This window comes from Macrobrachium nipponense, chromosome 24 (assembly GCF_015104395.2).
Source record: "Macrobrachium nipponense isolate FS-2020 chromosome 24, ASM1510439v2, whole genome shotgun sequence".
In the NCBI taxonomy this organism is placed as follows: domain Eukaryota; kingdom Metazoa; phylum Arthropoda; class Malacostraca; order Decapoda; family Palaemonidae; genus Macrobrachium; species Macrobrachium nipponense.
The window spans coordinates 21638396-21656737 of NC_061091.1; the positions used below are offsets into that span (position 1 = coordinate 21638396).

General features: G+C 41.4%; 1 protein-coding gene across 1 annotated transcript in view; it reads right to left on the reverse strand.

Annotated features, from left to right (window-relative positions):
• Positions 1-18342, reverse strand: part of LOC135202474 (AF4/FMR2 family member lilli-like) — a 101477-nt gene that overhangs the window by 43825 nt on the left and 39310 nt on the right. Inside the window, 1 exon segment of the mRNA XM_064231887.1 lies at positions 11002-11271. Within this exon segment, the coding sequence (XP_064087957.1) occupies positions 11002-11271 (270 nt within the window).

An 18342-nucleotide genomic window follows, 5' to 3' on the forward strand; every position in this document is an offset into this window, starting at 1 on the left:
TTGTACTTAGAAAAAAAAAAAATCGTTTCTCGTTCGGTTGTTCATGGCTGTACACATTCACGCACGCAACGAGTATAACGTTAAAACCATACTTTCATCATTCTCTTTTGCTGTTATTGAACTTATGTAACTAGAAGATGGATAAAGTTAGGCCATTGTAATTTGATCTCTCATAAAATCGAACTATCGTAAGACTAATGATCGTAACCTTAACACTACAGCTACCTGTACACTGTATAAACTTTATTATATCTTTACATACTCTAGACACCCACATGTACTGTACAGTAAATTCTATAGTACTATACTGCATAAATATAATTTTACTTATTGCGCCGTTGTGGGATTACGGCGCCTTTGACTGGTCTAGAGTTTCGAAAGAAGGTGTGCGGCGGCCGTAGGCTTTAAAATCGCTCAGCGTCGAAAATCACTTGGCGTCGGTGGCCAGGAACGGAACCCCTGCCGCTAACCGAGGGCAGCCTGTTATATATATATATATATATATATATATATATATATATATATCTATATATATAGATATAATATATAATATATATATTATATATAAAACTCAAGTCCTCCTGGTAATGGACGGTGCTCCTGCACATCCTCCTGGCTTGGAAGACCAGCTGTTAAGACGAAGAATTTAAATTTATCGCCGTCAAGTTCTTGCCCTCTAATACCACTCCTCTCATATAGTCCATAGACCAGCAAACCATCTCGAACTTCAAGAAATAGTACACAAAGGCAATGTTCCAAAGGTGCTTTGAAGTGACCTCAGATACTAAATTGACCCTTTGAGAGTTCTGGAAGGATCACTTCAATACCTTTAATTGCATAAGTCTTATAGATAAGGCTTGGCAGGGAGTGGCTTCCAGGACAATGACCTCTGCTTGGAGAAAATTGTAGCCAGAGTATTACCTCGATAAGGATTTCAAAGGGTTTGAGGCTGACCCCAATGACCCTATGCCTGTTGTGGAGTCTCTGGGGAAGTCCATGGGCTTGGATGTGAGTGGCGAAGATATGGAAGAGTTAGTGGATGCCCACAGGGAAGAGCTAACCACTGGGGAGCTGCAAAACCTTCAGCAGGAACAGCAACAGACAGCAGATGAGGAATCCGAGGAGGAGGAAGAGAGGGGGGAAACTGCATCTACTTCAGTGATTAAAGAAATGTTTCCAAGTGGAGTGATAAAAATAATTTTGTTGAGACACCATATTAACAGATGTTGCAATCTGTGTCTCGAACATGTTTAATGACAACGCTTTGTACCTTTTTAGGCAGATATTGAAGACGTCAGCAATAAATGTCTCTGGACAGTTTTGTTATTTGGCAGGGGTACAGTGATGCTCAAGCTGGTCTTAGTGCCAGTAAAAACGGTGAGAAAGTAACCTCAGACAGTGCCATTAAAAAACGTAGAATGTAACCCCAGATAGGTTCATGATACCTGAAGTCCTTCTGGAAGGGGATTCCCCTTCCAAACAGTAACCTCTCCTCCTCCCTCCCCCTCCTCTCCATCTTCCATATGCTAACAAGTCTTCCATAAAGGTAAGAGTGATGTTAAATATTCATCATTCATTTCATTACTAACTTATATTTATTTCTCATTGTTTTCTGTATATAAAACTGTGTTTATTTCCTGTAAAATGTAATTTTTTTAAAAATTTTGGGGGGTCTGGAATGCATTAATACTATTTATATTATTCCTTATGGGAATTATTGCTTCAGTTTTCATACATTCCAGATATCATTGAAGAATACTATTTACATAATTCCTTATGAGAATTATTGCTTCGGCTTTTGTACGTTTCGGATATCGTTGGAAGCCCTGGAACAGATTTTGTATGAAAACCAAGGTTCCACTTTACATTTCTTTTCTAATAATTAATTTAATTTTCTTTTGTAAAATTATAAATTACAGCTCACACAATATCATAACAGATAAGAACTAAATTTAGTACCAAATTCTGACCATATTTATTGTAAATTATTTACCAGATTTACTGAGATGGGGAGATGCATTAACTTTTTGTGAGGTATACATGTTTGTTCTATTTCTTTGCACTTCGCAAAATTACAATTATAACTGACATTCTTTCATAAAAGATAACTAAAACCAACAGCAATCACTGTATATTTATGAACAAATAAAAAGATGTCATGGGACAGTGAGGGGGAACACATTCCCCCAACAAGTCTCAAAGCATACTGACTGCCCTCTGTCCTGTGTTGAGCTATTGCAGTTGCATTAGTCATTTATGGATCATTGAAGTGATTTGAACATCTTTCCTCCTATCACAAGTACTCATATGATGATGCCCTGTCCATTAAGAGTTAAGGACTGACGGCTAACAAGCAACCTTATTTAATCATAAATTGAGTTGATATTTAGAAAAATGGGAATTATGCACATCTAAGATGATTAGCTAGGAGAACCACTAATAAATATGAACATGTTAAAATCTGTCCATGTTCCAAATTGTACGTAAAATCAGGTCCTTCACTGGTCTTATTTTTCTCTTCTCAGATTTTTAGTAAGTTTATCTTTACACCTTTGGTGTTATTTGCCTTTGCCCATAATCTACGTTAGTCTGTTCGCAATTTTAGTCTTTAGTATTTTTGAGTTTTGCTCTCCTATTCCTAAATTTTATATGCCCGTCCATTGAGGGTTAATCCAACAAACAATTAACTGAAAAAGGTAAAAACACAAAAGAAAAAAATCTATGGTCTGGTCAAATGTTTTTACTAATAATTGCAAATCTATGGTCTGGTCAAATGTTTTTACTAATAATTGCACAATGTTTGAAAATCCTCAAACACACAGACTGAGAACTTCAACCTTGTGTTTGTGGGCTTCCCTGGCATTTTACCAATTGTTTGAGTCACAATATACTTGATTTTAAAGGAAAACACAAGAAGCTTTGACTAACAACTTTTTTCCCAGAGTTGATTTAAACTCTTGAATTACTTTTGTAAGTATAGTAATCTTTTACTAGAACGTATTCCAAGGAGAAAAAAAGTATCTGGTGAAAAGCTCCATGACTTCTTAGACACAAGAACCACAATGTACCCTATCTTACAGGGCTGCCTCACACTGCATGAAAACTGGCCTCTATGCTAACCTCCCTGCAGAGGAAGAATCCACCAAAGAAAGCTTCTGAAGACTGTCAGAACAGTATATATAAGGATATCATCTACAAGAAGGGTTTGGACCAAATGTCATAGATTATGAAAATGGAGGACAAAAAAATTATGTACTCTTCTAACTTTGCATCCACTATCTTCATCCACAATGACCAGAAATCACACAAACATAATATTTTAAACCATATTCATCTTTCCCCACTCCACTTGAAATACACCAAACATTCCAATCTAAGGAAGAACCTGCCACTGACACATTTACGGGAACTATCATATATTATAATCACCTTGTTTGTTAGAAAAGTTTTTAAAGTAATGTACTTTTCATTCAGACAATGAACGTGGTAAGTATGAATTTATGGTATGTCTATTATGTATATTGATTCTCAGCTTTCCTTGACTATTAAGCTTATCATTGATGTAAAGCCAACTATTGATGTTTGTTTCTATGAAAATAAAATGCCCAACGAGGATTGTACATTGTTACCACATAAAGAACTTGCAAGGATTTTCGTTTTCATATTCCATACCGAGAGAGAGAGAGAGAGAGAGAGAGAGAGAGAGAGAGAGAGAGAGAGAGAGAGACGAGAGAGAGAGAGAGAGAGAGGAGAGAGAGAGAGGAGAGAGAGAGAGAGAGAGAGAGAGTCTTAATAAACCCCAAAGCAGGGTGTCTACACTACAGAATAATCAGGTGACTTACAATACATACATACTCTAAATTCATCTAGCATAATTACTAAACAATCTGTGTCTTTTTCAGAAAGCATGAGTTCTCCAAAGTATATAATACCATTTTTCACACTTTTTTTATGGCATTAAAAATGCATAATATTAATACAAAATGGAATTTTTATTCTAAAATTAATATTAATAATACTTACCTGTATAATTTATCTAGCCCTAAATCCCCAAAAACCGCACCAAAATTTACCACATTGGCAACCCTGTTACCTCCTATTCTGTCCGCCAGTTGGCAACCCTGTCGTTGGCAGATACGAAAACCTTCCCTCAAATCAGTTGTGATAGGCAGATCGTGGGGTAGGATGGGTGGGACTAGATAAATTATACAGGTAAGTATTATTAATATTAATTTTAGAATAAAAATTCCATATTAATAAACATTACCTTAATATAATTTATCTAGCCCGATTAACCACATTGAAAAGGAGGAGGGAATCTGAATACAATTTCCCCTTCGGACAGAATAGGAGAAAACAAACAAAGAAATATATATCATAGGCAGTCAAAACTCAACCCAAGGTCAAAGATACTAACAACTCAAAGTCTCCTACCATAATGCCACCAACTGCGGTAGCACAGGACAAGGAGTAAGTGCATAGTCAGTCCGTCTGTACTAAAGTCAGGTGACCGACCAGGTGACCAGTCAGACGAATTGCGGACAGCAAGGCTGCACCCTGAAGACTATCAAGCACTATTCTTTCCCTAAAGGATGAGTGTCTGGACTGTCTGGGCGATTCAAAGCTAAGCAAACCTTGGGGGTGTATCAACGCAACCCGAAGTCGCCAGCAACGAATCGGCTCATGAGCAACTCCTAACTCGAGCTTTCTGGTGCCAAGAGAAAGGAGCGCGGAGCAAAAAGGCGATTCAGTCCCGAAGGACGAATGCCTGACAGTCCAACCTGGTCTCATGTTACACGATCATCGGGGGTGTATCAACGCAACCGACTTCGTCAACAAGAAACTCAGGGCTACTAAATGTCGCCTGATCTCCACGAGTGTCTGACTCTGAGAAGACAGGTGAGACAAAAAGTAGATGGTGAGCGAGTCACCAGATGACAGCAGACGATCCATCGACTAATTCCCTGTCCAGGACAGTGGAAGAAGCAGGAGTCGTCAGGACAAGCGAACCAGTGGCTAGTCCTAGGTCAGCATCGACTCTGGGAGAAGCGTAGTCGCCAGTGCCGACAACCCAGTGGCTGGAACCATTTCACACTGAAAATGGAAGCAGCATGAGTTGCCAAGCAGTCAGTCCTTGTCATCAAAAACACCTAAATACCAAACTGCCTAATTCCCATTATAACTACGTCAAAAACTGCCATGGGTTATAATACAAAAACAAAAAATATATACAACAAAACAAAAATTAATGAATAATATACAGGTAGCAACCAAACGTAAAACAGGAAGACTACCTAATTCTCCTGTCTGACGACCTGTCCTGCCATCACCAACGGGCCCAAAGAACGAAGGTCGCCTAGAACTAGAGAAATATCCCTCAAGTAAAAAGAGGCAAAAACAGAATTAGAACGCCAAGTCGCCGCCTCAAGCACCTTGGCGACTGAGACGTTCTTCATAAAAGCTACTGATGTAGCAACTGCTCTAATACTGTGTGCTCTCGGCGTCTGGTCTTCCCCAGCAGCCGAACCACCAGTTTTAACGATCAGATCTCTGAGAAAAAAGGATACACCATTCTTTGAAATAGGTCTCTTGACATTTTGGGGTGAAACAAACAGATGACGGGGACGACCCTGAATGTCCTTCGTGCGGCGTAAATAACATGAGAGCGCCCTAACAGGGCAAAGAACTAATTCCTCATTTAAATTACCAACAAAGTCGACCAGCGACTTCAGTACGAAAGACCTGGGAATGGGATTATCAGACGATTCAGTCTTTGCGACAAATTCAGGAAGGTATGACAAAATCATGTCTTGTCCAGATCTGGCAACCAGAAAAGAGAGTGCTTGCAGTTCACCCACCCTCTTGGCTGTAGCCAGTGAGACAAGGAAGAGTGTCTTAGAAGAGAGGTCCCTAAATTTGGCAGAATTCAGAGGCTCAAACGGAGGGAACCTTAAGGCTTGAAGGACTTTGTTAACGTCCCATGTCGGAGGCGAACACTGCGGCCTGGGTCGAGATAGGGAAAAAGATCGAAGTAAATCTCTAATGACATAAGATGAAGAGATCTCAGGAAGCCTTGCCTTAAAAACATAGGAAAGCATAGACCTATAACCCTTAATGCACGAAGGTGACAGGGCCCTGTCATGATGTAAATGAACTAAAAACTCCGCTACTTTCGGTAAGGAAGGTCTAGAAATTGAATGTCCTTGAGACTTACACCAACGTCTGTAAACCGACCATTTAGCCTGATAATTTACTCTGGTTGATTGCCGCCTGGCAAGAGCCAACTGTCGCGCCACTCTGGAGGAGAACCCTTCGTGCTTGGAGAACCTCCTGACAGTCTCCAGGCATGAAGATGAAGCAGTGGAGCCTCTGATGGAACCGATGAAAATGGGGTTGTTTGAGAAGATCTGGTCTCTCTGGCAGGCGAATGGGGGTTCCACCAGTGCTTCCAGAAGGTCGGGAAACCACTCCCTTCTGTGGCCAAGGGGGAAGGGCGATCAAGGTGAGATCCAGACGCTTGGTTGCCCTCACTTTGTTGAGGACTGACCTCACCAGAGAGAACGGAGGAAAAGCATAGGCTTGAAGTCCCTCCCAGTCCTGCAAAAGAGAGTCTGTCCCGGCACTCTGAGGAGTCTGGTAAGGGGCGAAGAATATCTGGCACCGAAAATTCAGTGGGGTGGCAAACAGATCGACTGTGACAGGCCATTTCTTCCTGAGGCTGTCGAAGACTTCCTGGCAAAGTGTCCACTCCGACCCTTGAACTTCGTTCGGTCTCGACAAGGTGTCTGCTAAGACGTGTGATGGCCCAGGATAAACTGAGGGACCAACGTAATCCCCCTGTCTTCTGCCCAACACAGGATTGATCGGGCTTCTTGAGTGAGAAGATCCGACTGTGTGCCGCCTTGGTTTCTCAAGTACGAGACTGCTGTGGTGTTGTCGACAAAGATCGCGACAACCGACTCCAACAGTTGTTTTCCTGAAATGAAAGAAGGCCTAGGTACACTGCCCTCAGTTCCCTCCAATTTATTGACATGCTCCTCTCTCCTCTAACCAAAGGCCCGAAGCGGCTTCGGAGCCCAGGTGTGCGCCCCAACCTTGATCCGAGGCGTCTGACCAAAACATTAGGTCCGGAGGAACCGAAAGAAGAGATGTCCCTGACTTGAGGCGGTGAACTTGCATCCACCAACGGAGATCCTTCCGACATTGTGGAGAAGAGGCGACTATCGTGTCCTCGGACACGAAATCCCATGACTGGCGAAGTGTCGACTGAAGGGACCTCATTCTGAGGACGACCTCCGGGAACCAGTTGGATGAGGGATGACAAATGGCCCAGGAGAGACCTCCAAAGAGAAACTGGCTGCGTTACGGAGGACAAAAATTCTTCGATCAGACTCAGAAGCTTGTCTATCCGTTTCTGAGCGGGAGAAGCCCTCAAAATCTGGGAATTCAAACAATCCCCAGATAAGTCATGATCTGGCAAGGGATTAGATTGGACTTGTCGAAGTTGACACGAATGCCCAACTCGACACAAAGAGACAGAACTATCTCCCTCGACCGGAGACATTTCTCTAGAGATTCGGCCTGGACTAGCCAATCGTCCAGATACCGAAGCATCCTTACATTTAACTGATGCAGAATAGCTGAAACAGGAGCCATCACCCGAGAAAAGACCTGTGGAGCAGTGGTGAGGCCGAAACAAAGGGTCTTGAACTGGAAAACTCCCGAGTCCGTGAAAAACCGAAGGTAAGGTCTGCTTCTTGGATGGATGGGGATTTGCAGATAAGCATCCTGCAGATCGATGGAAATCATCCAGTCCCCCCTCCTGACGGATGAAAGAACAGTCTGGACCGTCTCCATCCTGAACTTGGACTTTAGAATGAACCTGTTCAAAACCGAAAGATCTATGATGGGCGCCAGGCACCCGAGGCCTTTAGAACTACAAACATCCGAGAGTAAAACCCGGGAGAAGGAGGAGCTCGCTCTATGGCATCCTTCTCCAAGAGGGCCGAAAGCTCCTTCTCCAAGGCTTGACCCCTGATTGAGTGAGGGGAATAACTGCTGAACTCGAGAGGACGATTGGAAAGTGGAGGTCTGGAAACAAAAGGGATCTCGTAACCTTCCTTCAGGACCTCCACCACCCAAGCATCCACCGCTCTCCCCTGCCAAGCTGACCAATGGTGGGAGAGACAAGCTCCTACTGCGGTCTCCAGGCGAGGTGATGACTCCTACTTCCGAAAATTCTTACGCAGAGACAAGGAAGAAGAAGAAGAAGAAGAAGAAGGTCCTCCTGGAGGTTGAGCTCTTTCTCTGCCCTTGGAGCCACGCCAAGAACCTCTCCCGCGTTTCAAAGGGTGAGCACCAGAGGATGAAGAAGAGGCACCAGCAACCTGAGATGTACTCTGGAAAAAAAGAGCCAGAAGGAGGTTGTTGGGCTGGAGCAGAAGGTACAGATCTGGTCCTAAACTTACGCTTACTCCTTGAAGGAATGGGAGGAAGACCAGAGGAAAAAGCTCTTGATAAGGCCCAGTGAGCTTGGGAAGAGGCATCACCTTGATGTTCCTTCAAAACCTCAGAAAGCACAGAAATATCGAAAAGGAAATCGCCAAAAGGAGAAGAGGACAACAGACGGGTTCTCTGAATCTCCGATACAGAGGAGGGTAACTGCGACAAATACAGGTTACGCCTTAGAGAAACAAGAAAGGCCTGCATTGAAGCAGCAAGCTCGTTCTGATGTACAGAAGCGATTGAAATGGATGAGCAGAATTTCTCAAAAAGAGGAGCATCAGGAGGAACAAACCCGGAGTCCTTGATATACATTAAAAGCCCTCCGAGGACCCACATATTGAAGGATTGAGCTTCTTGTAAGGAGCTCATAACAGCCTCCATAGCAATAAAATCTTCAATTGAGACAGAGACCGAAGCCTTAGAAGGCAAGGGTTGACTTGAAAGTCGGACAAAATCAGGATTTGGCTTGGGGGGTCGAGAGAATGAAGCATCATCCGCCACCTGGTAAACTCCTCTCCGGTGTCGTAGAAGAGAAGAGAGCTTCCTCTTCCCTTCACCGATCACCTTCGAAAGTTTAGCGGCAACGTCCGTCCTCACTCTCGCGAACCTCTGGGCAAAGGGAAAACTTAAAATTCCCGTGACCGGGAAGGACCGTCAAGAAAAATCCCTTCTGTAATACAACGAGGCGGAGGCTGCTTCTGCTCTTTAGGCCTCGCCTGAGGAAGAAAACTCAAAATTAAATCAAAAAGTTTCTTGAATTCTACATCATGACATCCATTCGAGGAAAACATCAATATCACACGAATCCGCGTCATCATCATCATCATCGTCAGATCCTAACTTAGAAACTTCCTCTGAAGTAAAATCCTGACGACTAGCTATCTTAGGTCTGACACTAATATCCCTCCCCCCTTCTCCTAAATAAGCGCCCTTTGGCACTGTTACGGGACTAACAGGGGACACGTTGGGTAAAGATTCGTTAGGCACCTGCCCGGACCGGATCCCCCCTAGGCCTTCGCCACGACGGGGTTCACAAGCCGGGGTATCTGTCGCACCGTTACCCATGGTGCTGTCGACGGGTACCTGACGAGGAGCTGAAAATGAATCTAAAAGTGTGTTAGACATTCTAGTAAAGGCTTCTTGAAAATTCTCTGACAGATTGTTAAACTTAGCAGAAATATCTCTATCTAGACTAAGCTGTAATTTCTTAAAATTCTGTTTCCAGGTAGTTTCCATTGCCAAAATCTTCGAATCTACATCAGAACTAACTTCACTAATTACCGGTTGTACAGGGGGCAAAGCATCAATTAATTCGGAATCGGAGTCGTACGATACCGAAACCGAAGAGCCAGAATCATGAGCGCCCAAGTCAAAGAATTCGTTAGATACAGTTTTAGCAATCGATTTCTTTTTCTCCTTAACCGATCTTTTACGCTGCAAGATTGTTTGGCGTTTCATATAAGCAGTCATATCCTCGTCAGACCAGGGCTTACATACGTCACAACGAGAAGTCAAGTCACAAACCTGTCCACGACAAGAACTACAAATGTCATGGGGTTCATACTCCCTGCGGAGCACTTACAGATTAGCGGGCCCACTCGACCGCCGACCGAAATCGGCGGAAGAACACCAAAACCAATATGGCGGCGATACCAAAACAACAACAAACAAAGTAGGGAGCTACTACATATCCGCGACGATCGATTTATGTGTGCTGTCAGAAAGGCCCCTCCCTGCTACTCATCCTTGTCCCACAAACCGGGCAGTTCCTGATGTTGCTGGCAGAAGGAAGCATCGTAATTTCTTGGTAATCCATTGTAGAATTGGACAGGTCAGTAGTTCCGGGTCGCGCAAAAGTTCGTAATTTAAGATAAGAACCACAACAGAAATCAAAGTTAATTCACTATTTCGTGATGTAATGCGTGAGTGGTAATTCATATAAAGTTTCATTTAACAAATAATGAAAGCTTTAAAGGCACAAAAATGTTTAAGGAAATTTATAAAGAGCGGCCGTGATGTAAACAACACGGGCGCTCGTTAACAACTGATTTGAGGGAAGGTTTTCGTATCTGCCAACGACAGTGTTGCCAACTGGCGGACAGAATAGGAGGTAACAGGGTTGCCAATGTGGTAAATTTTGGTGCGGTTTTTGGGGATTTAGGGCTAGATAAATTATATTAAGGTAATGTTTATTAATATTAAGAACCTAATCAGAACCCTTTACAGTCTGTAGAAATGGACATCAAAATCTACCAGAGCAGAAACAATTAACTTACCAGTGATATGCAATAGTACTTAATAGTTATGTGACATTTCAAAATACCCAAATAGTTTTCATGCAAATTTTCTTTAACAAGGATGATTTTACTCTCTTGAAAATACTAAAATCAATACAATTACCTTATAAAGAACAAGTGTTCAATACAATATAAAATACAAAAGTGATGTGATGAAAAACTGTGCTAGAGGAAATACACAAATAACTCAACACCTTACCTTTACGTGTTGTCTCAGCAAGGTTGACGTAGGAAACACTTTGTTGCACTTCAAACACGGAACACGCCCTTTCATGTGAGTATATCTTAAATGTTCCTTTAGAGAGCCCCTAATTTTGAAGCGTGTTCCACACATGGTGCATTCCCAAGGCATAAAGTCTTTATGTGAATCACAATGCACTAAAAAATCTGCCTTGCGTGCTATGATTTCACCACATGTTTTGCACTTGTGTTGTCCGTCAATTTGGTACTCCTCTAAAAGCTCTTGAACCTGTAAACAAAATGGCACACTACAGTTGCAGCTTTATGATGAATCATTTGACATATGCAGCAAAGCTACTTATAAATTGTATATCAAAAGTTACCTACCAAATACATATTTTCAATAGTTCCTGCAACTAAGCGAAGCAGTTATTTAATATTAATAATCTATCAAATCTTTTTTCCATAATAATTCCTATATCCTTTCAAACTTTCCCTATTCAAAAGCAGGAAGGCATTTGTTTTAACAATACAGTACAGGATAAGTTTTTTCTTTTTTTCCCATACAACAGCAGACAAAACTTAATCAATCTGGGCTCTTCATCTTACAAAACATGTAGTAAATAAGCAGAAGCTTCATACACATTAAAAGAACTCCTTTGAATTAAATATTTTCTCAGTTTCATAAACACAAGCCTCTCATTTTACCATTGTTGTTCTAATCAAAACAATGCCATGTTGGTAGATAATAATCATAAACAGGCGAACTAGGTCAGGCAAACCTCAAGACTGAATATACTACCTAGAAGGAAAATAGTTTTTCTAGTTAAACTCTATATAGATAATTTATGTACAGGTTCATAGAGGGAAAATAATAGGTTCCTCAATTCCTTGAAAATACCACCTAGGAGGATTCACTAAGGCCACAACTCTTAGAAATTTGGAAACATGTCTGGAGGAACAGCTATCACTGGAGGAGTGATAAAGGTTACAGCCATGACACTTAAAACTGCATAACCTATGTAACTGTATTGAACCTCGCCCCCTACCCCCTTCATAATAACCACAATATTACTGATACTGGGATGTGTTACTCAGGATTTTATCTACATCTCGTATGCAGAAAACAGCAAGGTGTATGTACTACTATATAATCTTATGTACTGTATTACTGACAGTAGTACAGTAGTCACTAATAATTCAAAAGTGATCTGAGGTGTTTAAAGTTCTGTTTTCTGGCACTGCATCACCACTTATTACAGTATCATTATTCACATCCTTAACTCTCATAGGGATGGCCCAAAGGATTTATTCTTGATAGATATCAATTGTATTTAATATATCACAACCCCTTTCAAATTTCATGATTGAATAAAATGAAAATGCTGATGATTCTGATAAACTTTCTTTCATAGATATACAGTAGTGCCTCAGATTACGAAATTAATCTGTTCCAAGGCGGGCTTCGTAACCAGATTTTTCTGTATCTAGAACTACGTTTTACATGTAAACTGCCTAATTCGTTCCAAGCCCTACAAAAACACCACAGTAAATTTTATAATAAAGCTAAATTGACCAATAAACAATAAAATACAACAATTTGGACCATTCAATACCTAACCTAACTGTGACTGTACCTGTAAATAGTGTATTAGTGTACAGAGTACAAGAAATCCTGTACGTACAAGTACATATGTAAGTAGTAAAATGTGGAACCTTACCTTTCGAGTGAGGCGATGTCCGAAAGTGGTGACAGAGGAGGAGGCCAAATGGCAGAAAACATGAACATTTAACTTTACGAAATATTAAAAAATGGCAGAAAACATCAACACTAAACTTTACGAAACACATTAACAAATGGCAGAAAACATTAACACTTCTTGATTATCTCCATCTTCGTCTCCATAGAAAGCATCCTCTTCTTTCCATGAACTTCAGCAACATTCTTGGGACCCATGGCTAATAATGTAAGTAATTAAGTTCACACACAACACGATAAAGTAACTTACAGTACAACAAAGCGAAATCACTAACACAAATTTACGTTAACAAACAATTCTATGTGAACGAATGAATTCTAGGTGTTTACGATAACGCTGCCGCGACGAAATGGTCAAGGAATACCTTTACATAGAGGCATGATGGGACAGATGCTGACCAATAGGACAGCAGGATCTTACGGCAGTGACTAGCATCAAGAACCAACGGGAGAGCGGGAGGATGGTAGTGAGTCTACTGAGTTGGCGGCGCGCTAGTTTTAAAATTGTTCTCGACGGCCTGGGCAAATCTCGGACTTTACAGCACATACACCCTTTTGCAACCTGAATTATTTTCGTCCACAGAAGCAACAAAATCTTCGTCTTTGCCTTCGTAACCTGGATTTTTTGTACGTAGGGATTTTTGTATGTAGGGGCATGACTGTATTTGTGTCCCAATAGTACTTAATGTACATCGCTGATGGTAGACTAGTCAACCACTAAAGATATGTTTGACTGCCCATTTTAAACTACATTCTCTACATTCAAGGACTGGGTTTTATGGGTTAGTATTTCGCAAATACCCTCATATGAGATAAGTGTGACCAACTCCCACTAGCATGAGCAGGATTATTAGTTCATGGTAATAGCAGCTTTGGCTGACTTATCAGCATCCTCATTTTCTTTAATACCTACATGGACAGGGACCCAGTATATTTCAATATATATATTTAGACCAGCTTCACATTTGTGGAATGACAACATAATTTGTTCAACATGAGGATTTTCTAGAAAATAATCCTGAGGGGATTATAGAGCACTTTTAATTACTAAAAACAAAAAATTTCAAACTATAAGTACTAACCATATTGCAGACAATTCTACAATGAAAACAGATGCATTATTGGGTAATGAAAACAGATAACTTTCATCAGAAGATTTAACAACAAATTCCACGCCATGATTAGATTCAGACCTGTGTATGAAGTACATCATGTGAGCTTTTGTATCTTGGATAGGCAGTCCCCAGTTTTCAGCAATCCAGCTTTATGCCACTTTTCTAGTGCCAAAAAACCAGAGAGGAACCCCCCCTCACCCCCGATAGCCAGGGATTGGTTGGTTGGTTGGTTGGTTTTATAAAGTTTAGGTGTAACACCAAGCACTGGGGCAGCAAAGGCCATTCAGCCAGGGACTGCCTGTGTATGAAGGTGAATGACTGTTAATAAAAATATCTTGACTGAAAAGCTCTACACGTAGTTGCAGTCGCCCTCCTGAATCTTTACTGTACTTCAAACATTCACCAAGCCTCAGTGCAAAGAGAGAGGAGGGTCACTTTCTAACTACTATATAGGCTTGTTGTAAGTGTGTGCGTTGTGGCAATCGTCGAGCATATCAGTGGCAGTAGTGTGTTACGGGAGTCATGAGAAGTGAGGAAGTCAGTGAAGTCGAGTCGTACAAACTAAAAAAACGAAACGGGCAATGAACCGGGAAAAGGCCAAGAGAGGAAAACACAACTCTCGCCCAGGCGGTCAAAGAAAAGACTGACGCCTTGTAGTAGGTGAATGGTCTTCGACCATTCTTCACCCGATCTACGCATGCGTTGCCAGATATCACAAGATTCCTTGCTTTCATCTGCTTTTTAACCGGATCCAGCTAGGCGCTGGAAATTATCCTGTTGTTAAGACCGAAGGTTTGTTCGCGTATGAACAAACAGTTGGTTTGGCAGCGGTTTTGTCCATTGAGGGTCAGTGATATTGTGATTTGATTGATTTTGGTATTGTAAAGTTCTTGTGCATGTGTCTGTCTGGTTGTGGTGAAGAAAGAGGTTGGTTGTGCATTTTGGTGTCTGTGAGTTGGCGGTTGGGGACAGTGTTGGAATTGGCTGTTTGTTGTGCTGGGTTGAGTTGTGTATGGTTGTCGTGTTGTTTCGAGCTGTTGGTGTTCGTCTGTGCAGTAATTTGTCATGTTGTTAAGTTGTTGTATGACTGTAGTTCTCAGTTGGTTGTTTTGTGTTGTGATTCTCGGCGGCGGTTGAGTCTTGACTAGCCTAGCCTATATCCAGCGGACAGCACAGTGTAGGTTATAGCCCTGAGGTCAGTCATTGGTGGTGAGTACAAGAGTGTGAAGTTGTCTGTAGTTTTTGGTAAGCCAATTGTCCTGCAGGTAATTAGTAACATGAAGGGGAAAGTGTGGCTGTGGGTAAATTTGTCAGCCGGTACGATTAAAGTAACTGTGGGGAGCAAGCTTGCTTTCTTTGCTTTACTTGTGATCCCGCCACACACACACACACACACACACACACACACACACACACACACACACACACACACACACACACACCCACACACAGAGAGAGAGAGAGAGAGAGAGAGAGACACTGTAATGATCTGATGTAAATGTATAATATATACGTACACACAAAACTATACTTCACCAAAGTTTTGGGGAAGTTCAATAATGGTGCTCATTACATTGTGTTAAAGAAATCTGACGGTTAGCATAGATTCTTATTTGCACTGCTTGCTTCTCTTACTTTTTGTATATCATCTTTGGTTTCTTAATCCCCTGCTGTTTAAGTCCTTGAACTCTGCTACACTACAAATTTCATATTAATAAAAAATAACCGACTCATGTGGTGTCCACAAGTCTTGAAATGTGGCTTAGAGGCTGCATGCTGAATTCAAGTCCTCATAGGCAATAACAAGTACAGAATAATAATAACCATCCTTATCGTAGAAAATTAAGATCTCATAATGTCAGAAAGTAATATTTAGGCCAAAAGCCAAGCACTAGGACTTAAGATGGTGAAAAGTAAGATGGGAGAAAGAATAAGAAAAGAGGTATAGTAAATAGGAATGAAAGGAGTTACAGCTAGGGGCCAAATGGATCAGATCATGTCTTGGAGTCAGATGGATAGTGGGATTTCAAAGTGCAATACAAGTACTTCATGTAAAGAAGTGACTGTCAAAACTACAGCAGAAATTCTTTAATCAAATCTGCCACTTTAAGAAAAGAACTATAGATACAGGGATACTGTATTATCTTTACATTTTTTCTAAGTTAAGAGGAAAATTTCCTTTATATGGATTCAACTGCTTTCATAAAAAGACTAACCTGTCATTTACCAGGACCTCTGAAAAAGGAATTCGGCTAAGACTGATAAGTTCAGTACAGCAGATCTTTTGGCATCTAATATGCAGGTGATTTTAGAACATATGGTATAAAAGAGGGAAGCAGAACAAATTCTGCCAAAACCATGGATTAAAGATGATAAATACATCAAAGCAGGCAAGTAAGAATCTCAAAATGTTAAAGAGAACAGATGCTGAAATGCAGAATGCCTCTGTCATGATGTGAAGTAAAGACATCAGATAAAATGTTTTCAACGTTATATCAAAGAAGGCATACTTAAAATAACAGATAGACTGACTTAATAGTAGGGGAAATAAAAGAAAAATGGAAAATATAACAACAGAGCCCCCTAAAAAGTGACAAATTTTTAATCAATTTGTAGTTTTCATGGCTAACAAACCTGATGTCTTAACAATAGGATAGTATTCTTGCACCAGCTGGAATCCGGTTTAAAACAGAGATTGTAAAGCAAGGAACCTGTGGCATCTGGCAACTCATGCATGTTTGAGGTGGAAGCTGGTCACCAACCAGGCATAGAGCACCGTAATGTGTCAAGTCTTTCCCCCAACCCAGGAAAAGAGAGAGGGATGGCTAGAGGTGGGCAGTAAACATTAAGACCTCAGGTTTGTTAGCTATGATAAATACAAATTGATTAAAAATTTGTCATTTGTTCATACACAGAACGAAACTTCGGTCTTAACAAATAGGATAGACTTATACTTGGAGGGAGGTACAAGTACATACCCTAAACTGGCTGGGAGTTTAACCCACCTGACCACCCTTCCTAGAAGAACGAGTTTTAAGGAAGGCAGTCCAAGCCCATGAGAGAATAGTCAATCAAATATCTAAAAACTCAGCTGTCTGGGTTGAAACACAATAATATATGACCAGATTCATTGCCTTCCAGGAACAAAAGAAAAATGATATTGTTAAACTACAATAAAGTTTTGTACATACTTACCTGGCAGATATATACTTAGCTATAGTCTCCGACGTTCCGACAGAATTTCAAATCTCGCGGCACACGCGACAGGTAGGTCAGGTGGTCTACCTTACCCGCCGCTGGGTGGCGGGCGTATGAACCAATCTATCTCTCCAGCCAGATTTTTTTCTTTCACCTGTCTCCTGAGGGGAGGCTGGGTGGGCCATTAGACGTATATATCTGCCAGGTAAGTATGTACAAAACTTTATTGTAGTTTAACATATCATTTTTGTACATGAACTTCCCTGCCAGATATATACTTAGCTGATTGGCACCCTTGGTGGAGGGTAAGAGACAGCTAAAGTAATAAGGAGAGATAAGAAACAACTGATGTTGTAGGATATAAATAACCTTGGTTCTTACCTGTTCAGGCAGAAGACTTCATTGATATTGTCTCTGAGTCTGCGTTGCCTGGAGAGCTACAGCTAGGACGTGACCTGATGCTGAAAGACTCTCGGATCTACCACTGGGATATGTGATCCCTTTGTGTGGTAGAATCCAAGTCGGATCCTGTTAAAGGGAGTTCGTCCCTATCTTAACAGGTCCTAACCACTACTACTGCAAGGAGCCACACTCATCAGACCACCTAACCAAACTACTAAAGATTAGTATTACGACCTAAAGAGATGCATCCTCTTTAAGGCAACCAACAACAACAAATACAAGGGGGAAAAATTTATACTACTAAACAGGATGAGTTCCAGCTCCCTGCCCCAGCACTGAATCCGCAGATACGTACGGGCCCAAGGCGAAGCATTTTTCGTAAGTGATTCTCACATCACGTAAGTAGTGGTTCGCGAACACTGACTGACATCTCCAGAATGTTGTCTCCATCAGATTTCGCACGGACATATTCTTGTTGAAAGCAAGAGAAGTTGCTATGGCTCTTACTTCGTGTGCTTTCACTTTAAGAAGCCTAAGATGTTCTTCTCTGCAGGATCCGTGTGCTTCTTTGATGAGGCTTCTCAAGAAGAAGGACAATGCGTTCTTCGACAATGGACGAGTAGGCTCTTTTACTGAACACCACAGGACCTCTCGGTTGGCTTTCAGTTGCTCTTTTCTTCTAAGGTAGTATTTCACCATTCTCACTGGCAAAGAGTTCTCTCGGGTTCTTCTCCTACCAAAGAGATAACCCCACGAATCTCGAAGTTCTTGGGCCATGGACTTGATGGGTTCTCATTCTTTGCAAGAAAACCAGGAAGGAAAGAGCACAAATGAGAGAGTCCTCCTTAAAACCCACATTACCATCAATCGCCTGAAGCTCACTCAC